The sequence below is a fragment of the Anomaloglossus baeobatrachus genome, chromosome 3 (genome assembly GCF_048569485.1).
Source record: "Anomaloglossus baeobatrachus isolate aAnoBae1 chromosome 3, aAnoBae1.hap1, whole genome shotgun sequence".
In the NCBI taxonomy this organism is placed as follows: Eukaryota; Metazoa; Chordata; class Amphibia; order Anura; family Aromobatidae; genus Anomaloglossus; species Anomaloglossus baeobatrachus.
In genome coordinates, this window is record NC_134355.1 from 266,185,044 (window position 1) to 266,201,785 (window position 16,742).

Below are 16,742 nucleotides of genomic sequence, written 5' to 3' on the forward strand. Positions count from 1 at the left end.
CCTTAATATCTACACAACTATATACACAACTAATTAACTGGTTTTTTTTTTGTTTGTTTTTTTCCCAAAGCTCAATGTGATTGTTTTATAGAGCTGATAATTACGGACACAGCAATACCAGATACATAGTTGGTAAACGTAATCATTTGATGGCATACACAATACTTTGCACTACTTATATGGTGCAGTCATTGTCTCTGGTTCCATGTGTTCGCTCTTGATACATAGCGGACTGGAAGCCAATCTGTAAGAATACTGCACCCCTCAAAACTGTATTAACGGTCATGTTACTGTCTGAAAGATATTGTCATCCATATCTTATGCAAGCTGTTGCTCCCTGACTGAAAAATCAGCTTTTCTTCGGCGCTCCATTGGGAGACCCAGACGATTGGGTGTATAGTACTGCCTCCGGAGGCCACACAAAGCATTACACTAAAAAGTGTAAGGCCCCTCCCCTTCTGGCTATACACCCCCAGTGGGATCACTGGCTCACCAGTTTTCTGCTTTGTGCGAAGGAGGTCAGACATCCACGCATAGCTCCACTGTTTTTAGTCAGCAGCAGCTGCTGACTATGTCGGATGGAAGAAAAGAGGGCCCATACTAGGGCCCCCAGCATGCTCCCTTCTCACCCCACTCTTGTCGGGTGTTTGTTAAGGTTGAGGTACCCATTGCGGGTACGGAGGCTGGAGCCCACATGCTGTTTTCCTTCCCCATCCCCCCTCAGGGCTCTGGGCGAAGTGGGATCTTACAGGTCTCCAGGCACTGAGACCGGGCTCCATCCACAGACCCAGAGAACCTGCTGGATATGGAGCTGAGTATCGTCAGGGACAGGCCCTGCTACATTAAGGTACTCTGTGTCCCCGGGCAAGCGCGCACACACACACCAGCATTGCTGGGAGTGTTAGTGCGCCGGGGGCACAGCGCGGAGCGCTCGTGCTATTATTCACTACAGCTTTGCTGAGTGACTTTATGTATTGGGAACTGCCGCGCCGGCCGCTGCTGGGTGTTTTTTACATTGTGGCGCGGCTGGGACTTGTGGTGCGCCGGGGACTTCCGCGCTGGCCGTGCACATGGACGGCCGCGCTTATTACTCGAGTCCCCGGCTTTGCGGCCTAGTTTTCGTTTCGTTCCCGCCTCCAGCCCTGCCAGTCAGGGGTGAGGCGGGACGCTGTACAGACAGTCAGCGCCGAGGGCTGGAGTCTGCTTTGCATTCTCCAGCCCCCTTCACTGGACACAGTGGGACGCCAGTTTCCCGCTCTTGTCTGGGGCACGCCCACGGCCCGCCCCTCGTCACACGAGCTGGAGAAGGACGCCGGCAGCCATTCCTGCACGCAGTCCGAGCTGGGGAACGGAGACATGCTCTGGGCAACCACTCACAGGGCTCTGGCGACCACACACCCGCGTTATAGGCGGGCGGTAAGCAGCACCTGAAGTGCTGACCCCACTAAATACCGAAGTGTCCATTTGTAGTTTATGCTTGTATGCTATACACTGCACTGTACGGTCGCTATCTTTGGCTATATGCCCTCCTAGATGGCGAGATAACAGCAGCAAAAAAAGCAAGGGTGCTAAGGCACAGTTTTTCTAGGCTGCTTGTATTGCATGCGCTGAAGTGTTCATTTGTACTTATGCTTGTATGCTATACATTGCACTGTACGGTCGCTACTCTTGGCTATATTCTCCTAGAGGGCTGGACGGCAGCAGCAAAAAAGCATGGGCGCCAAGGCACAGGCTTTATAGGCTGCTTGTATTGCATGTGCTGAAGTGTTCACTTGTACTTATGCTTGTATGCTATACATTGCACTGTACGGTCGCTACTCTTGGCTGTATTCTCCTAGATGGCTGGACAACAGCAGCAAAAAAGCAAGGGTGCCAAGGCACAGGCTTTCTATGCTGCTTGTCTTGCATGTGCTGAAGTGTTTATGCTTGTATGCTATACATTGCATAGATGGCTAGAATACAGCAGCAAAAAAGCAACACAGGCTTTCTATGCTGCTTTTCCTGCATGTGATACTGTTCCACCGGCAGGTTCCACTGACCCCCATTGTGTCCAATGCACCCCTGTAGCACTTGGTCAGCCGGGGTCTCTACTAGAGGTGGCCAAAGGAACCACCTGTGAACCCTGTCCAGGGACAGGGACGGAGTTGCAGTTTCGGCTGATAGATTGTCATGGGATAGAGACTTTGCAGTCCAGACAGGCCATGGGCAATCTTGATTAATGCTCCCTGGCCACCCTCATTTGGAACATAATCAGTGCTCCGGGGGGGGTCCCAGGCATTCCAGGGTGAAGGCTCTGACACGGACGGCAGTCCCAGACAGCCTAAGCTAGCTCGCTGGGTGCGGCACTCGGCTTCATCACTGGTCAAGGTCCCAGCGGGAGGACTCTCTGTATGATGAGGCAGACGTAGCTGATCAGGGCTTTGGTCCTGACACCGCTCTCAATCCGGATACACCGGATGGTGACGCCATAGTGAATGATCTTATAGCGTCCATCAATGGAATGTTGGATATTGCTCCCTCAGCTCCCCCAGGGGAGGAGTCAGCTTTACAGCAGGAGAAATCCTTTTTTTCAGTATCTCATGCGTATATTGAGTACTTTTCTGGCCACGCTGACTTCAGAGAAGCAGTTCAGAAACACCACGCTTACCAGATAAGCGTTTTCTCCAAACGTATTAAGGATACACGTTATCCCTTCCCCCTGACGTGGTAAAGCGCTGGACCCAGGGTCCAAAGGTGGATCCCCCAATCTCCAGGCTTGCGGCTAGATCCATAGTTGCAGGGGAGATGGGACGTCACTTAAAGATGCCATTGACAGACAGATGGACCTCTGGTTGAAATCTGTCTGTGAAGCTATCAGCGTGTCGGTTGCTCCGGCATTCGCAGCCGTATGGGCACTCTAAGCTTTTTCAGCTGGTCTTGCGCAGCTGGTCTTGAGCACATGTACATCTGTGCCGCAGGTGGTGTCCTTAACCTCGCAATGTCTGCATTGCGTCTTACCCTAGTAATGCTGTCCTGGGGGGACAGTCGAGGTTTCGGTCCTTCCCAGGCTCGGGCAGGTCCCAATTGTCCTCGTCCAAAAGGGCTCAAAATGCTCAGAGGGGCTCAAATTCCGGCCGGGCTCAGTCACGCCCAAGGAAGGCTGCAGGAGGAACCGCTACCGAGGCGGTCTCCTCATGACTTCAGCTCTCTCTCTCCGCATCCGCGGTTGGTGGCAGACTCTCCCGCTTGGCGACATTTAGCTGCCGCAGGTCACAGACCGGTGGGTGAGAGACATTGTGTCTCACGTGTACAGGACATTCTCCCCCCCCCCACCGAGCCGAGGCTCTTCTGCAGGCAGAAGGAGTGGTAATCCCTGTTCCTCTTCAGGAACAAGACACGGTTTTTTCCTCCAATCTGATTGGGGTGCCAAAAAAGGGTGGCTTTCCGTTCCGTTCTGGAACTAAAACTGCTCACCAAGCACGTGAAGGCCAGGCGGTTCCGGATGTAACCCTCCGCTCCGTCATTGCCTCAAGGTCTCAAAGAGATTTCCTAGCATCAATAGATATCAGGATGCTTATCTCCACGTGCCGATTGCTCCAGAGCACTAGCGTTTGCTACGTTTCGTTATTGAAGACGAGCATCTTCAGTGCGTAGCCCTGCCCTTCGGTCTGGCGACAGCCCTACGGGTTTTCACCAAGTTCAGGGCAGCAGTGGGAGCAGTCCTGCACTCTCAGGGTCACTCTGTGATCCTTACTGGGACGATCCACTTGTCAAGGCACCCTCTCAAGAGGCATGCCAACACAGCCTGAACGGGGCGCTGGAGACTCTCCAGAGTTTCGGGTGGATCATCAACTTTTCAAGGTTACATCGGGCACCGACCCAATCGCTGACATATCTGGGCATGGAGTTTCACACTCCCTCAGCGATAGTGAAGCTTCCGCTGGACAAGCAGCGTTCACTACAGACGGGGGTGCAGTCTCTCCTTCAAGGCCAGTCACACCCCTTAAGACGCCTCATGCAGAGGCAGTCACTTTCGCGCAGTTTCATCTGCGTCCACTTCAATGGGACATGCTTTGCCAATGGGTTGGGGAGTCGACGTCCCTAGACAGGAACGTTTCCCTTCTCAGACGGTCAAGGACTCTCTTCAGAGGAGTCCATCCTTCGGATCAATGTTCTGGAAATCTGGGCAGTGTATCTTGCCCTGCAAGCCTTCCAGCAGTGACTGGAAGGAAAACGGATCCGAATTCAGTCGGACAATTCCACAGCGGTGGCAGACATCGCCCACCAAGGCGGAACACGCATCGCCAAGCCTACCAGGAAATCCGGCGGATTCTGACGTGGGTGGGGGACAGAGCATCCACCATATCCGCAGTTCACATTCCAGGCGTAGAAAAATGGGAAGCAGACTTCCTCAGTCGCCTGTAGCAGCTGGGGGATGCTGGACGTCGACCTAATGGCGTCTCGGCACAACAACAAGGTGCCGATTTTCATGGCGCGGTCTCACGAGCAAAGAGCTCTGGCGGCGGGCGCCCTAGTTCAGGATTGGTCGCAGTTCCAGCTACCCTATGTGTTTCCATCTCTGGCACTGTTGCCCAGAGTGCTACGCAAGCTCAGCTCCGCTTGCCACCGCGCCAACCTCGTCGTCCCAGACTGGCCGAGGAGGTCGTGGTTCCCGGATCTGTGGCATCCCACGGTCGGCCACCCGTGGGCACTCTCAGACCGGCCAGACTTACTGTCCCAAGGGCCGTTTTTTCCACTGAATTCTACGGCCCTGATCCTGACTGTATGGCCATCGAGTCCGAGATCCTGGCGTCTTCAGGATTATCTCAAGACGTCATTGCCACCATGAGACGGGCTAGGAAGCCGACGTCTGCCAAGATTTACCACAAGACGTGGAAGATATTCTTATCTTGGTGCTCTGCTTCGGGAGTGTCTCCCTGGCCATTTGCATTGTCTCCTTTTTCCTCCCTTCCTGCATCTGGATTGGGAAAAGGTTTGTCGCTCGGCTCCCTTAAAGGACAAGTCGCAGCGCTGTCGGTATTCTTTCAGAAGCGCCTAGTACGACTTCCTCAGGTACGCACGTTCCTGCAGGGGGGTTATCACATTGTCCCTCCGTACAGGAGGCCGTTAGACCCATGGGATCTGCACAGGGTATTAATTGCTCTCCAGGAGCCGCCCTTCGAGCCTCTGAGGGATGTTTTCACTTTCTCGACTTTCACGGAAAGTGGCCTTTCTGGTAGCGGTCACGTCTCTTCGGAGAGTGTCCGAACTAGCAGCGCGGTCATCCAAAGCTCCCTTCCTGGTGTTCACCAAGATAAGGTAGTGCTGCGTCCGATCCCAGAGTTTCTCCCTAAGGTGGTATCCCCTTTTTATCACAATCAGGATATCTCCTTACCTTCCTTTTATCCATTTCATCGATATGTAATGGCTTGCATTGTTGGATCTGGTGTAGAGCACCCAGAATCTACATTCCCGCACGGCGCCCCTGCGCCGCTCGGATGCACTCTTTGTCCTTGTCACTGGTCAGCGCAAGGGATCGCAGGCTGCAAAATCCACCCTGGCTCGATGGATCAAGGAACCAATTCTGGAAGCCTACCGTTCTGCGGGGCTTCCGGTTCAATCAGGGCTGAAGGCCCATTCTACCAGAGCCGTGGGTGCGTCCTGGGCATTACGACACCAGGCTACGGCTCAACAGGTGTGCCAGGTAGCTACCTGGTCGAGTCTGCACACTTTCACCAAACATTATCAGGTGCATACCTATGCTTCGGCGGACGCCAGCCTAGGTAGAAGAGTCCTGCAGGCGGCAGTTGCCTCCCCGTAGGGGAGGGCTGTCTTTGCAGCTCTAACATGAGGTATTTCTTTACCCACCCAGGGACAGCTTTTGGACGTCCCAATCGTCTGGGTCTCCCAATGGAGCGCCGAAGAAGAAGGGAATTTTGTTACTTACCGTAAATTCCTTTTCTTCTAGCTCCTATTGGGAGACCCAGCACCCGCCCTGTTGTCCTTCGGGATTTTTGGTTGTTTTTCGGGTACACATGTTGTTCATGTTGAATGGTTTTCAGTTCTCCGATGTTACTTCGGAGTGAATTTGTTTAAACCAGTTATTGGCTTTCCTCCTTCTTGCTTTTGCACTAAAACTGGTGAGCCAGTGATCCCACTGGGGGTGTATAGCCAGAAGGGGAGGGGCCTTACACTTTTTAGTGTAATGCTTTGTGTGGCCTCCGGAGGCAGTACTATACACCCAATCGTCTGGGTCTCCCAATAGGAGCTAGAAGAAAAGGAATTTACGGTAAGTAACAAAATTCCCTTCTTTTTTTAATCCTAAGCAGACGTGGCTTATGTGCTGTGGACATGTTAAAGCGCTCCTCAAGCCTGTGCCTACCTGGTGCCAACCCTCTCCCTGACCGGCTTGACTTCACAGGTGGTGAGCTGGCAGTGAGAAAGCAGAAGGTGGGGCTGATCGGGGAATAGAGCCAACAATGCAGAGGCTTGGGAAGTGCTTTGAGAGGTTACATTAAGTAGAAGGCTCCATTGTTCTCATTTTCTCTTTCTTTGACCAGTCAGTGACTTCTTTGACTCCCAATGACACAAACAAACAAACCAACCAACCCCTACGTTGACCTTATAACCAATATATTACGATATGGAGATCTGTTTTTGTAGCATTTAACATTTTCTACCACTAAGAGTAATTGAGTATTTTTGTTCCTTTCTTTTCTAAGGAGTCCACTTCACCTGTAGTATCCCCCCAGCAGTCTCCACCATCTTCTCCTCATACTTGGAGGAAGCACAGCCGACATGCCAGTGGAGGAAACAATGAGCGGGCTGTATCGGGGTCTGGTCCATTTTGGACACCTTACAATGAAACGCAAACAGGTAAGATTGTATTCTGACCCGGAAGCACATTTTTCTATTGGAAATGTCCGAGACAGTTTGGTATATGTGGAATATCTCTGACAAAGCCAGTTACATTTAGCGAGATTTTGGTATAATTTCTCTAGCCCTGATGAAGTCCCAGCAGAGATTAGTTGTGATGGAAGGCATTGTACCCCCTCCAATACCTTAACTCTAAGGATTTTTTTATTCAAAACTTATAAATATTCTTTAGCGTTTTGAAGTGAAGATCCATTGTTACTCTTCTGATTGTGTCAGAAATCGGACTGGGATTATAAATCTTTGGTTAAAAAAAATTCCTGTAGGGTTTTGTTAAATTTCTTTTATATGCCATAGTGAGACAAAGGACCTTTTGGTTAGAACTGGCTGCTGCTAAGGGTGCACATAAGTACCCTAAAATGAGTAGGTATAACCAATGGGGGCTGTCCTTCTCATTTAATAAGTGAGGGCAGCCCCAGACTTGCGGCTATTTTAAGTAGACGTTATTGACAAGTGTTCAGAACACTCCCTAATATTCCCTTAGAGGGCCTGACTGACTTCCTAGCCAAAGTTGGGCTCGGACGTCTGCGTTCTGGCTTCCTGGCATGCAGAGCAGATTTGCACAACCCTCTGTGGCTCCTTTTGCTGAGAATGCACACCAGAGAGGCTGGGGAGGGTTTTTGGATCCCTCTCTGCATGCTGGGACTTCTTAGAGGGTCTGGATTTTTCTGAGGTCTTTTGTCTTTGACTTATATTTAGAGAAATGTTATTGACACTTCAGACCCAACTAGTCATGAGTCATGGCCACCACTTGACCAGTCCGGGGCACAAGGGTGCACCTACACTTCAGAGATGTGTGGCTCTTTCATGTTCAAGACTCCTAAAGACAGAAGGTGATTTCTATGGTCTACAAAACTCTCCAAACTGTTTTTTTACCTCATAACTCCATCTCAAGCAGCGACTGTTGGTTTCACATTCTCTTTGCCTTCAGATGAGGTAGCAAACACCTGCTGACAGATTTCCTTTAAGTGTCAGCAGCTTGGACTTGCCTGCTGTCACTATCTCACATGAGTTTAGTTTATCAATCCCAATACTTGCCAGAAGTAGAAGTAGACCTTTCTTACAGCTAAAGTCCCCAGAGACTTCTTATTCTTGGTTGTGTATTCTGTAGTTGCTTGTGTGGCATATACTTACCTTGTTGGCTTTCTCCCTAGGTGGTTCATCAGGTGACGGAGCATGGCCAGCACACTCGCCGCTTCCACATCAGGAAAATTGGGTCAGTTTTGCAGATACTCCACCAAGCAGTGCTCTTTTAGCCATGCATCCCGCCTCTGTCCAGGTGTGACATTTTATCAGTTGCATATTCATTTGCTTTGTTTAATTTGCTGCACTAGAATGGCTTTATTTTTCCATTATATTTTTTTTATTTCACTATTGCCTTTTGTTTTCTATTTTGGAGAAGGCTAAGTGCAGTAGTTTATCGCCCTACAGCAGGCACTACAATGTCACACTTTTTAACCCCTTAGTGATGACCAGTACGTCTGTGTACTGACCTGAGCTATAAGTGACCAGCATCCCTTGATGGGTGAAAGTGCAGCAGATGTCAGCTATCCAATATAAGGCATCTCTTATTAGAAAATATCGCTAATACTATGTAAAGGTGGCCAAACTCATTAGCTGAATGCTGGCAAATCGGTCAACTTTCAAAGATTTATGAGGGTGTATGAACACTCTTCCACGGGCAATTCTGCAGTTGTTTTGGTATTTTATATATATTTTTTTCTACAACATTCATTTTACTGTAAAAATGACCTGACAATATGATGCTCCAGGTCCTTACGATTATGGCAATTCTATATGCATAGATTTTGCTTTCTTTAAAGCTATAATCTGTCATGTAAAGAAAAAAACTTAACCTGCAGGTTAAGGCTGTGTTCACACACTGCGTTTTTTACCTGCGTTTTTGGTCCGTTTTGGGTCCGTTTTTGCTGCAGAAATTTCTTGAGAAATTCTTGTAACCTTTCTGCAGACATTCCCCAGCAAAACCTATGGCAAAAAAAATTAGCTGTGCACACACTGCGTTTTTTTCTTAAGAAAATTCTTTCAGTAGATTTTCTTAAGAAAAAGAATGAGCATGTCACTTCTTTTCTGCAGCTAACTGCGTTTTTTGCCATAGATAATTGGCACAATAACGCAGGGAGCAACCAGCGGTAAAAACGCACCAAAAACGGACCTAAAACGCACCAAAAACGCACCGAAAACGCGGCAAAAACGCAGGTGCGTTTTTGGTGCGTTTTTTTACCACAGGTGCACTCTTAAGAAATTTCTTAAGAAAAATCATTTTTCTAGTGTGAACATAGCCTAATAATTTTCTTACACTGTGTGTCCGCCGCAGTGAGAGCCCCACTGCCGGGTGAAGTGATCTTTTATTCCTCCTGGCAGCTTAGGCATTCAGTCATAGGACATGGCCGACGTGATTTCAGCATCACTCTGACCCTTCCATGGACTTAGATTGCAAAAGCCACTTCCGGGTCACGCAGAGCGATCCGGAGAGTATGAAGAGTGGTGATGTCACTGAGTAGGGGAACAGAACAGCTCTAGATACTAGAGAAGACAGCAGTGAGTATATTAACACACTGACGGTACATTGCATGGAGAAAAACAAGGACTTTGCACTTTATGGAGTGCTTCTTTAAAGTGATACTGCCAGCAGGTTCATGCTGCTAAGGCCTAAGATACATGGCATGAAAATCGGTGCGAGTGGAGTGCTATAAAAAAAATCACATTCCATTCGGCCCAATATTAGCCTATGTGTCAGCACCCATGAGCAATTATTTTCTCAGCCCTAATCGGACCGAGTAAACAATCGCAGCATGCTGCCACTGTAATGCGATCCTGTTTTCTCTCGCACCCATTCAAGTGTGTGGGGTGAGCGAAAAATCGCACTGCACTCACTGGTGTACCGCGAGTGCAGGACGAAAATGGCAATAGCCGGCTACGGAGGAGAGAGGGAGATAAATCCCTCCTCAGCCCCAGCCCGTCCCTCTGCAGCACTGGCCCTACAGCCTGAGTGCCGGGCCGCCCCCCGCAGCTGAGGTCCGCTCGCATGATTGGACCTCAGTCGCAGGGACACTCGCATGATACTCGGCTCAGCTGTACTGCCAGCGTGAGCCGATTGTCATGCGAGGGGATCGCAGCAATCCCCATGTGGCCCCGCCTAAAACCACCACAGGTCTTCTGTCTTCTGACTAATTTGGTGGTCGTTTAGCAAAACCATATTTTTTTTTTTATTTTTTTTTATAAAAGCGCTAGGTCAGGAAAAGGTCTGGTTATGCTAAACAGGTCTGTCCCTATTTGTGTGTAAATGGAGAACCTGTGCTTTTCATGCTACCTTAAAATACTTTAGATTTAGGATTTCCCTTTAAACTCTTCAGAAAGAGGAGATTGGACAAATGCATCAGACGCTTTCCTCTTATGGTAGGTGACCCGCAGCTGCATGTTGTGAATGTGTGCATATAGGACAAACCTGTCATGTAGACTTCGAAAAAGGACCTGTCAAGGTGCAGTTCATGGATTAAAGAGAATCGGTCACCAGGTTTTTACCATCTAATCTGAGAACAGCATAACGTAGGGGTAGAGATCCTGATTCCAGTGATGTATCACTTACTGGGCTGCTTAGTGTAGTTTTGATAAAATCAGGAGTAGATTATCTTTAGACTGGGGCCACACGGGGCACTAGTGCGATGCTTGTAGACACTCTGCTCCCGCTGGCAGCACAGCAGGAGCAGAGTGTCCCTGCATCTGAGGTCCGACTGTGCGAGCGGACCTCAGCTGCGGGGGGCGTGCTGGCACTAAGGCGGGACGGGCCAGCGCTGCGGAGGGGTGGGCCAGTGCTGAGGAGGGGAGGGAGGGATTTCTCTCTCTCTCCTCCGTAGCCGGCTATTGCAATTCTCGCTCTGCATGCACGGTACACCCGGTGTACTGCGAGTGCAGTGCAATTTTTCTCTCGCCCCATACACTTGAATGGGTGCGAGAGAAAGAGTCTCGCATTACACCTGCAGCATGCTGCAATTGTTTTCTTGGTCCGATTAGGGCTGAGAAAATAATCGCTCATGTGCGCTGACACACAGGCTAATATTGGTCCGAGTGGAATGCCATGTTTTATCGCACTCTCCTCGCACCGATATTCTCGCCGTGTGGCTTAGGCCTTAGAGGACTACTTTCCCTACTGCCAGGTAGTCCAGTATTTTTGAGTTCTGTAGAACTGCTAGATCTGCAGCAGAGAAAACATTGATTTTATCAAAATGACAGCAAACAGCTCAGTAAGTGACACATTGCTGGAATCGGGGTCTTTGTCTCTACATTATGCTGCTCTCAGATGGCAGAGCAAAAACCTGGTGACAAATTCCCTTTAAAGAGATTGGCCACTTTATTTTAATAAATGTAAAGTAAATGTGATCTGACACCTTTCCTAGCATATAAGTACTCCAGGTACTCCCCCATGTGTTACTGCAGATACTTAACACTCCAAAAGAAGTGTTGATGGAGGAGCATGAGACCCAACCCATCCATCAGCCTCCTCCAATAAAAAGTTTTTTTTTTGTTTTTTCCAGTTTTAGAAATATACATCTCTACCCTCAGAAATCAAGTCCTCGTATTGTAAAATGTGAAACCCTAAACCTCTGTGGCTTACACGCAGTAGTGTAGAAGCATTTCTATACTGTAGCCGAGCGCGTCCCAAGCACTAGACTGGCTCACAGCTGGCTTTCTATTGTAGGAGTATGGCCGCTCTACCTCATTCTCTAGCTCAGACCTGGGCAAGGGGCGGCCCGCGGGCCACATCCGGCCCGCCTGCTCTCTGTGACCGGCCCGCCCGTCTTCAGCCTGTGCAGTGGAGCCGGGCTGCAGCGTGCCGAGCAGGGAGAGAGCCTGTGCAGGTCCGCACAGTCAGTGCAGGCAGCAGAACGCAGGAGTCTCTCCTCTGTTCCCTGCCGGCACTTATTGTCAGTGACACACGCGCGCGCTCTGACGTTGTCAGTACTGCGCTGCATGTGTCATTTCAAAAGTTCCCGCCCGCCCTACAGGAGAAGGAGCAGCACAGCAGACGGAACAATTCATCTTGCAGGACCTGCGATGATGTCACGCCCATGTGACTGTGTGGGAGGAGACACGGGATGCCGGGCAGAAAGCAAGACATGCTGAATGCTGAAGGAGATGTGGACACATGACTGGCAATGAGAAAAGAGGGGACATGAGGGGGAGGGGGGCTGCAGGGTGAGTGCATATGAGGGCTGCAGACTGACAGAAGGATGTGAAGGGGTGCAGAGTGTTTGAGAGGGGTAAGTTGGGGTACAGGCAGGGTGAGATATGTGGGCATGGTGTGTGAGATATGGGGGTGTAGTGTGTGTGATATGGGGGTGCAGGCTAGTGGGGTAGTATATGGGGGTATAGTGATGTAGTATATTACAGGTGTGCTATATGGAGGTGTAGTATATTACAGGTATGCTATATGGAGGTGTAGTATATTACAGGTGTGCTATATGGAGATGTAGTATATTACAGGTATGCTATATGGAGGTGTAGTATATTACAGGTGTAGTATATGGAGGTGTAGTATATTACAGGTGTACTATATGGAGGTGTATATTACAGGTGTGCTATATGGAGGTGTAGTATATTACAGGTGTGCTATATGGAGGTGTAGTATATTACAGGTGTGCTATATGGAGGTGTAGTATATTACAGGTGTACTATATGGAGGTGTAGTATATTACAGGTGTGCTATATGGAGGTGTATATTACAGGTGTGCTATATGGAGGTGTAGTATATTACAGGTGTGCTATATGGAGGTGTAGTATATTACAGGTGTGCTATATGGAGGTGTAGTATATTACAGGTGTGCTATATAGTGGTGTAGTGATGTAGTATATAGGGGGTGTAGTGATGTAGTATATTACAGGTGTGCTATATGGAGGTATAGTATGTTACAGGTGTAGTATATGGGGTGTAGTGCTGTAGTATATTACAGGTGTACTATATGGAGGTGTAGTATATTACAGGTGTATATAGGGGTGTAGTGATGTAGTATATTACAGGTGTAGTATATGGGGTGTAGTGATGTAGTATATTACAGGTGTATATAGGGGTGTAGTGATGTAGTATATTACAGGTGTAGTATATGGGGTGTAGTGATGTAGTATATTACAGGTGTATATAGGGGTGTAGTGATGTAGTATATTACAGGTGTGCTATATGGAGGTATAGTATATTACAGGTGTAGTATATGGGGTGTAGTGATGTAGTATATTACAGGTGTATATAGGGGTGTAGTGATGTAGTATATTACAGGTGTATATAGGGGTGTAGTGATGTAGTATATTACAGGTGTGCTATATGGAGGTGTAGTATATTACAGGTGTAGTATATAGGGGTGTAATGATGTAGTATATCGGAGGTGTATTATATAGTGGTGTAGTATAATACAGGCAGTGGCGTAACTAGAGTTGGATGGGCCCCGGTGCAAAGTTTAGACCTGGGCCCCCCCTCCACATACACAGACACTTGGGGTAAGGCATACCTCCCAACTTTTAAAGAAGGAAAAGAAGGACAAAGTTTGCGGTGCGCGAAGCGCGCCGCGGCAAATTTTTAGGCCACGCCCCCTAACCACACCCATTTCAGTCACGCCCATATCCACTCCCCATCCACACCCATTCAGCATGGACACGCAGGCAGCCGGCGGGCCTCCAGCATGGACACGCAGGCAGCCGGCGGGCCTCCAGCATGGACACGCAGGCAGCCGGCGGGCCTCCAGCATGGACACGCAGGCAGCCGGCGGGCCTCCAGCATGGACACGCAGGCAGCCGGCGGGCCTCCAGCATGGACACGCAGGCAGCCGGCGGGCCTCCAGCATGGACACGCAGGCAGCCGGCGGGCCTCCAGCATGGACACGCAGGCAGCCGGCGGGCCTCCAGCATGGACACGCAGGCAGCCGGCGGGCCTCCAGCATGGACACGCAGGCAGCCGGCGGGCCTCCAGCATGGACACGCAGGCAGCCGGCGGGCCTCCAGCATGGACACGCAGGCAGCCGGCGGGCCTCCAGCATGGACACGCAGGGAGCCACAGTGAGGCGGCCGGTCGCCCACACAGTGAGGTGGCCGGTCGCCTTCACAGACAGGCGGCAGGGGGGCGACCGCACAGACAGGCGGCAGGGGGGCGCCCGCACAGACAGGCGGCAGGGGGGCGCCCGCACAGACAGGCGGCAGGGGGGCGCCCGCACAGACAGTCGGCAGGGGGGCGCCCGCACAGACAGGCGGCAGGGGGGCGCCCGCACAGACAGGCGGCAGGGGGGCGCCCGCACAGACAGGCGGCAGGGGGGCGCCCGCACAGACAGGCGGCCGGGGGGCGCCCGCACAGACAGGCGGCCGGCCGACCGCACAGAGAGGCTCCGGCCGGGGGTGAGGGGGGGGGGAGGGAGGGAAATCAGCGCTGGGGAGATTTTACTGTACCAGCAGCAGCACAGGCAGCGCTCCTCTCTGTTATGCCACGTCTACTGGGATGGTAGGAGGGAAAAGCAGGGAGGCGGAGAGAGTGGGTGGGCGGAGCCCGGGAGCCGGCCGTCCCGATCGTGGCAACGGGACAAACAACGTAAAGCGTGAAAGTCCCGCTGTATCCGGGACGGTTGGGAGGTATGGGGTAAGGGATAATGACACTGACACTCGGGGTACAGGATAATGACGCTGACACTTGGCTCTCACCCACAGCACCCTGAAATCCCTCTATCAGCACCCAGCTTTCCTATGTTCTGATATTTATCTTGTCCTCAGCACCCAGCTTTCCCATATCAGAGCATGAGAAAGCTGGGTGCTGAGAGATGTATATCAGAACATGGGAAAGCTGGGTGCTGAGAGATGTATATCAGAACATGGGAAAGCTGGGTGCTGAGAGATGTATAGCAGAACATGGGAAAGCTGGGTGCTGAGAGATGTATAGCAGAGCATGGGAAAGTTGGCTGCTGAGGGAAAGAGCCTTTTTCCCTCAGCACAAAACATTTCCATCCCATACTTGTATCTTTGTCCCCCCTGTATAAAGTTCTCAAAATACTATAACAGCCCCCACATAGCCTTCCAAATAATTGTATAAAGGGTCTCACATAACCCTTCATATATTAGAATGCAGATACATAGCCCTCCATATATTATAATGCACCCCCATAATCCTCCATGTATAAAGTAGCCCTTCAATTATAATGCATTTCCCATAGTTCTCAATGTATTAAAATTCACCCCATAGTTCTCCATATATTATACTGCACCACATAGTCCTCCATGTTTTATAATGCACTTCCATAGTCCATGTATAAGGTAGCCTCCATAGTCCTCCATATATTATAATGCAGCCCCCATAGTCCTATATGTATTATAACACAACCCCATAAAACTTCAGATGGTATTATGCAGCCCCATACTCCTCCATGTATAATTCACCCCTATATTCCATGTATAAGGTGTCCCTTCATTTTGTATTATACAGCCCCCCCCCCGACCTCCATTTTAATGCAGCCCTATAGACCTCCAGTATAATGCAGCCTCATAGACCTCTATGTATATTACACCTCTATATTCAATGTATAAGGTGTCCTTCATGTTTATTATGCAGCCTCACCAGGCCTCCATATATAATAATGCAGCCAACCTCTCCAGGCCTCCATGTATAATATAGCAGCCAGCCTCCCCAGGCCTCCATGTATAATAATGCAGCCAGCCTCCCCAGGCCTCCATGTATAATAATGCAGCCAGCCTCCCCAGGCCTCCATGTATAATAATGCAGCCAGCCTCCCCAGGCCTCCATGTATAATAATGCAGCCAGCCTCCCCAGACCTCATGTATAATAATGCAGCCAGCCTCCCCAGGCCTCATGTATAATAATGCAGCCAGCCTCCCCAGGCCTCCATGTATAATAATGCAGCCAGCCTCCCCAGGCCTCCATGTATAATAATGCAGCCAGCCTCCCCAGGCCTCCATGTATAATAATGCAGCCAGCCTCCCCAGGCCTCCATGTATAATAATGCAGCCAGCCTCCCCAGGCCTCCATGTATAATAATGCAGCCAGCCTCCCCAGGCCTCCATGTATAATAATGCAGCCAGCCTCCCCAGGCCTCCATCTATAATAATGCTGCCAGCCTCCCCAGGCCTCCATGTACAGTATAATGCAGTCTCCCCAGGCCTCCATGTACAGTATCATGCAGCCTCCCCACCCCAGGCCTCCATGTACAGTATCATGCAGCCTCCCCACCCCAGGCCTCCATGTACAGTATCATGCAGCCTCCCCACCCCAGGCCTCCATGTACAGTATCATGCAGCCTCCCCACCCCAGTTCTCCATGTACAGTATCATGCAGCCTCCCCAACCCAGGCCTCCATCATGGAGGCCTGGGTTGGGGAGGCTGCATGATACTGTACATGGAGGCCTGGGGTGGGGAGGCTGCATGATACTGTACATGGAGGCCTGGGGTGGGGAGGCTGCATGATACTGTACATGGAGGCCTGGGGTGGGGAGGCTGCATGATACTGTACATGGAGGCTCCATGTACAGTATCATGCAGCCTCCCCACCCCAGGCCTCCATGTACAGTATCATACAGCCTCCCCACCCCAGGCCTCCATGTACAGTATCATGCAGCCTCCCCACCCCAGGCCTCTGACCACCGTGTACTCACTTTATATATATAAAAAAAAAAAAAAAAAGTACTCACCGATCTTCTCCTTCCACTGCTGCTCTGTCCTGACGTCTCCTTGTTCCACTGCTGCTGTACTCCCTGCTCTCCTCCTTCCACTGCTGCTCGTCCTCCTCTCTCTCCCGGTGCTCCGGTCGGCGTCCTCCCTCCCTGCGCTC

General features: G+C 50.5%; 1 protein-coding gene across 4 annotated transcripts in view; it reads left to right on the top strand.

The window, feature by feature from the left end:
* Window positions 1-16,742, top strand: part of REPS1 (RALBP1 associated Eps domain containing 1) — a 161,950-nt gene that overhangs the window by 42,498 nt on the left and 102,710 nt on the right. For 3 of the 4 annotated variants that reach the window (XM_075339820.1, XM_075339821.1, XM_075339823.1), the window contains exons 4-5: window positions 6,702-6,855; window positions 8,067-8,191. In XM_075339820.1, the coding sequence (XP_075195935.1) occupies window positions 6,702-6,855; window positions 8,067-8,191 (279 nt within the window). The remainder of the gene's footprint in view (window positions 1-6,701; window positions 6,856-8,066; window positions 8,192-16,742) is intronic. The other variant, XM_075339822.1, reaches the window with a different exon arrangement.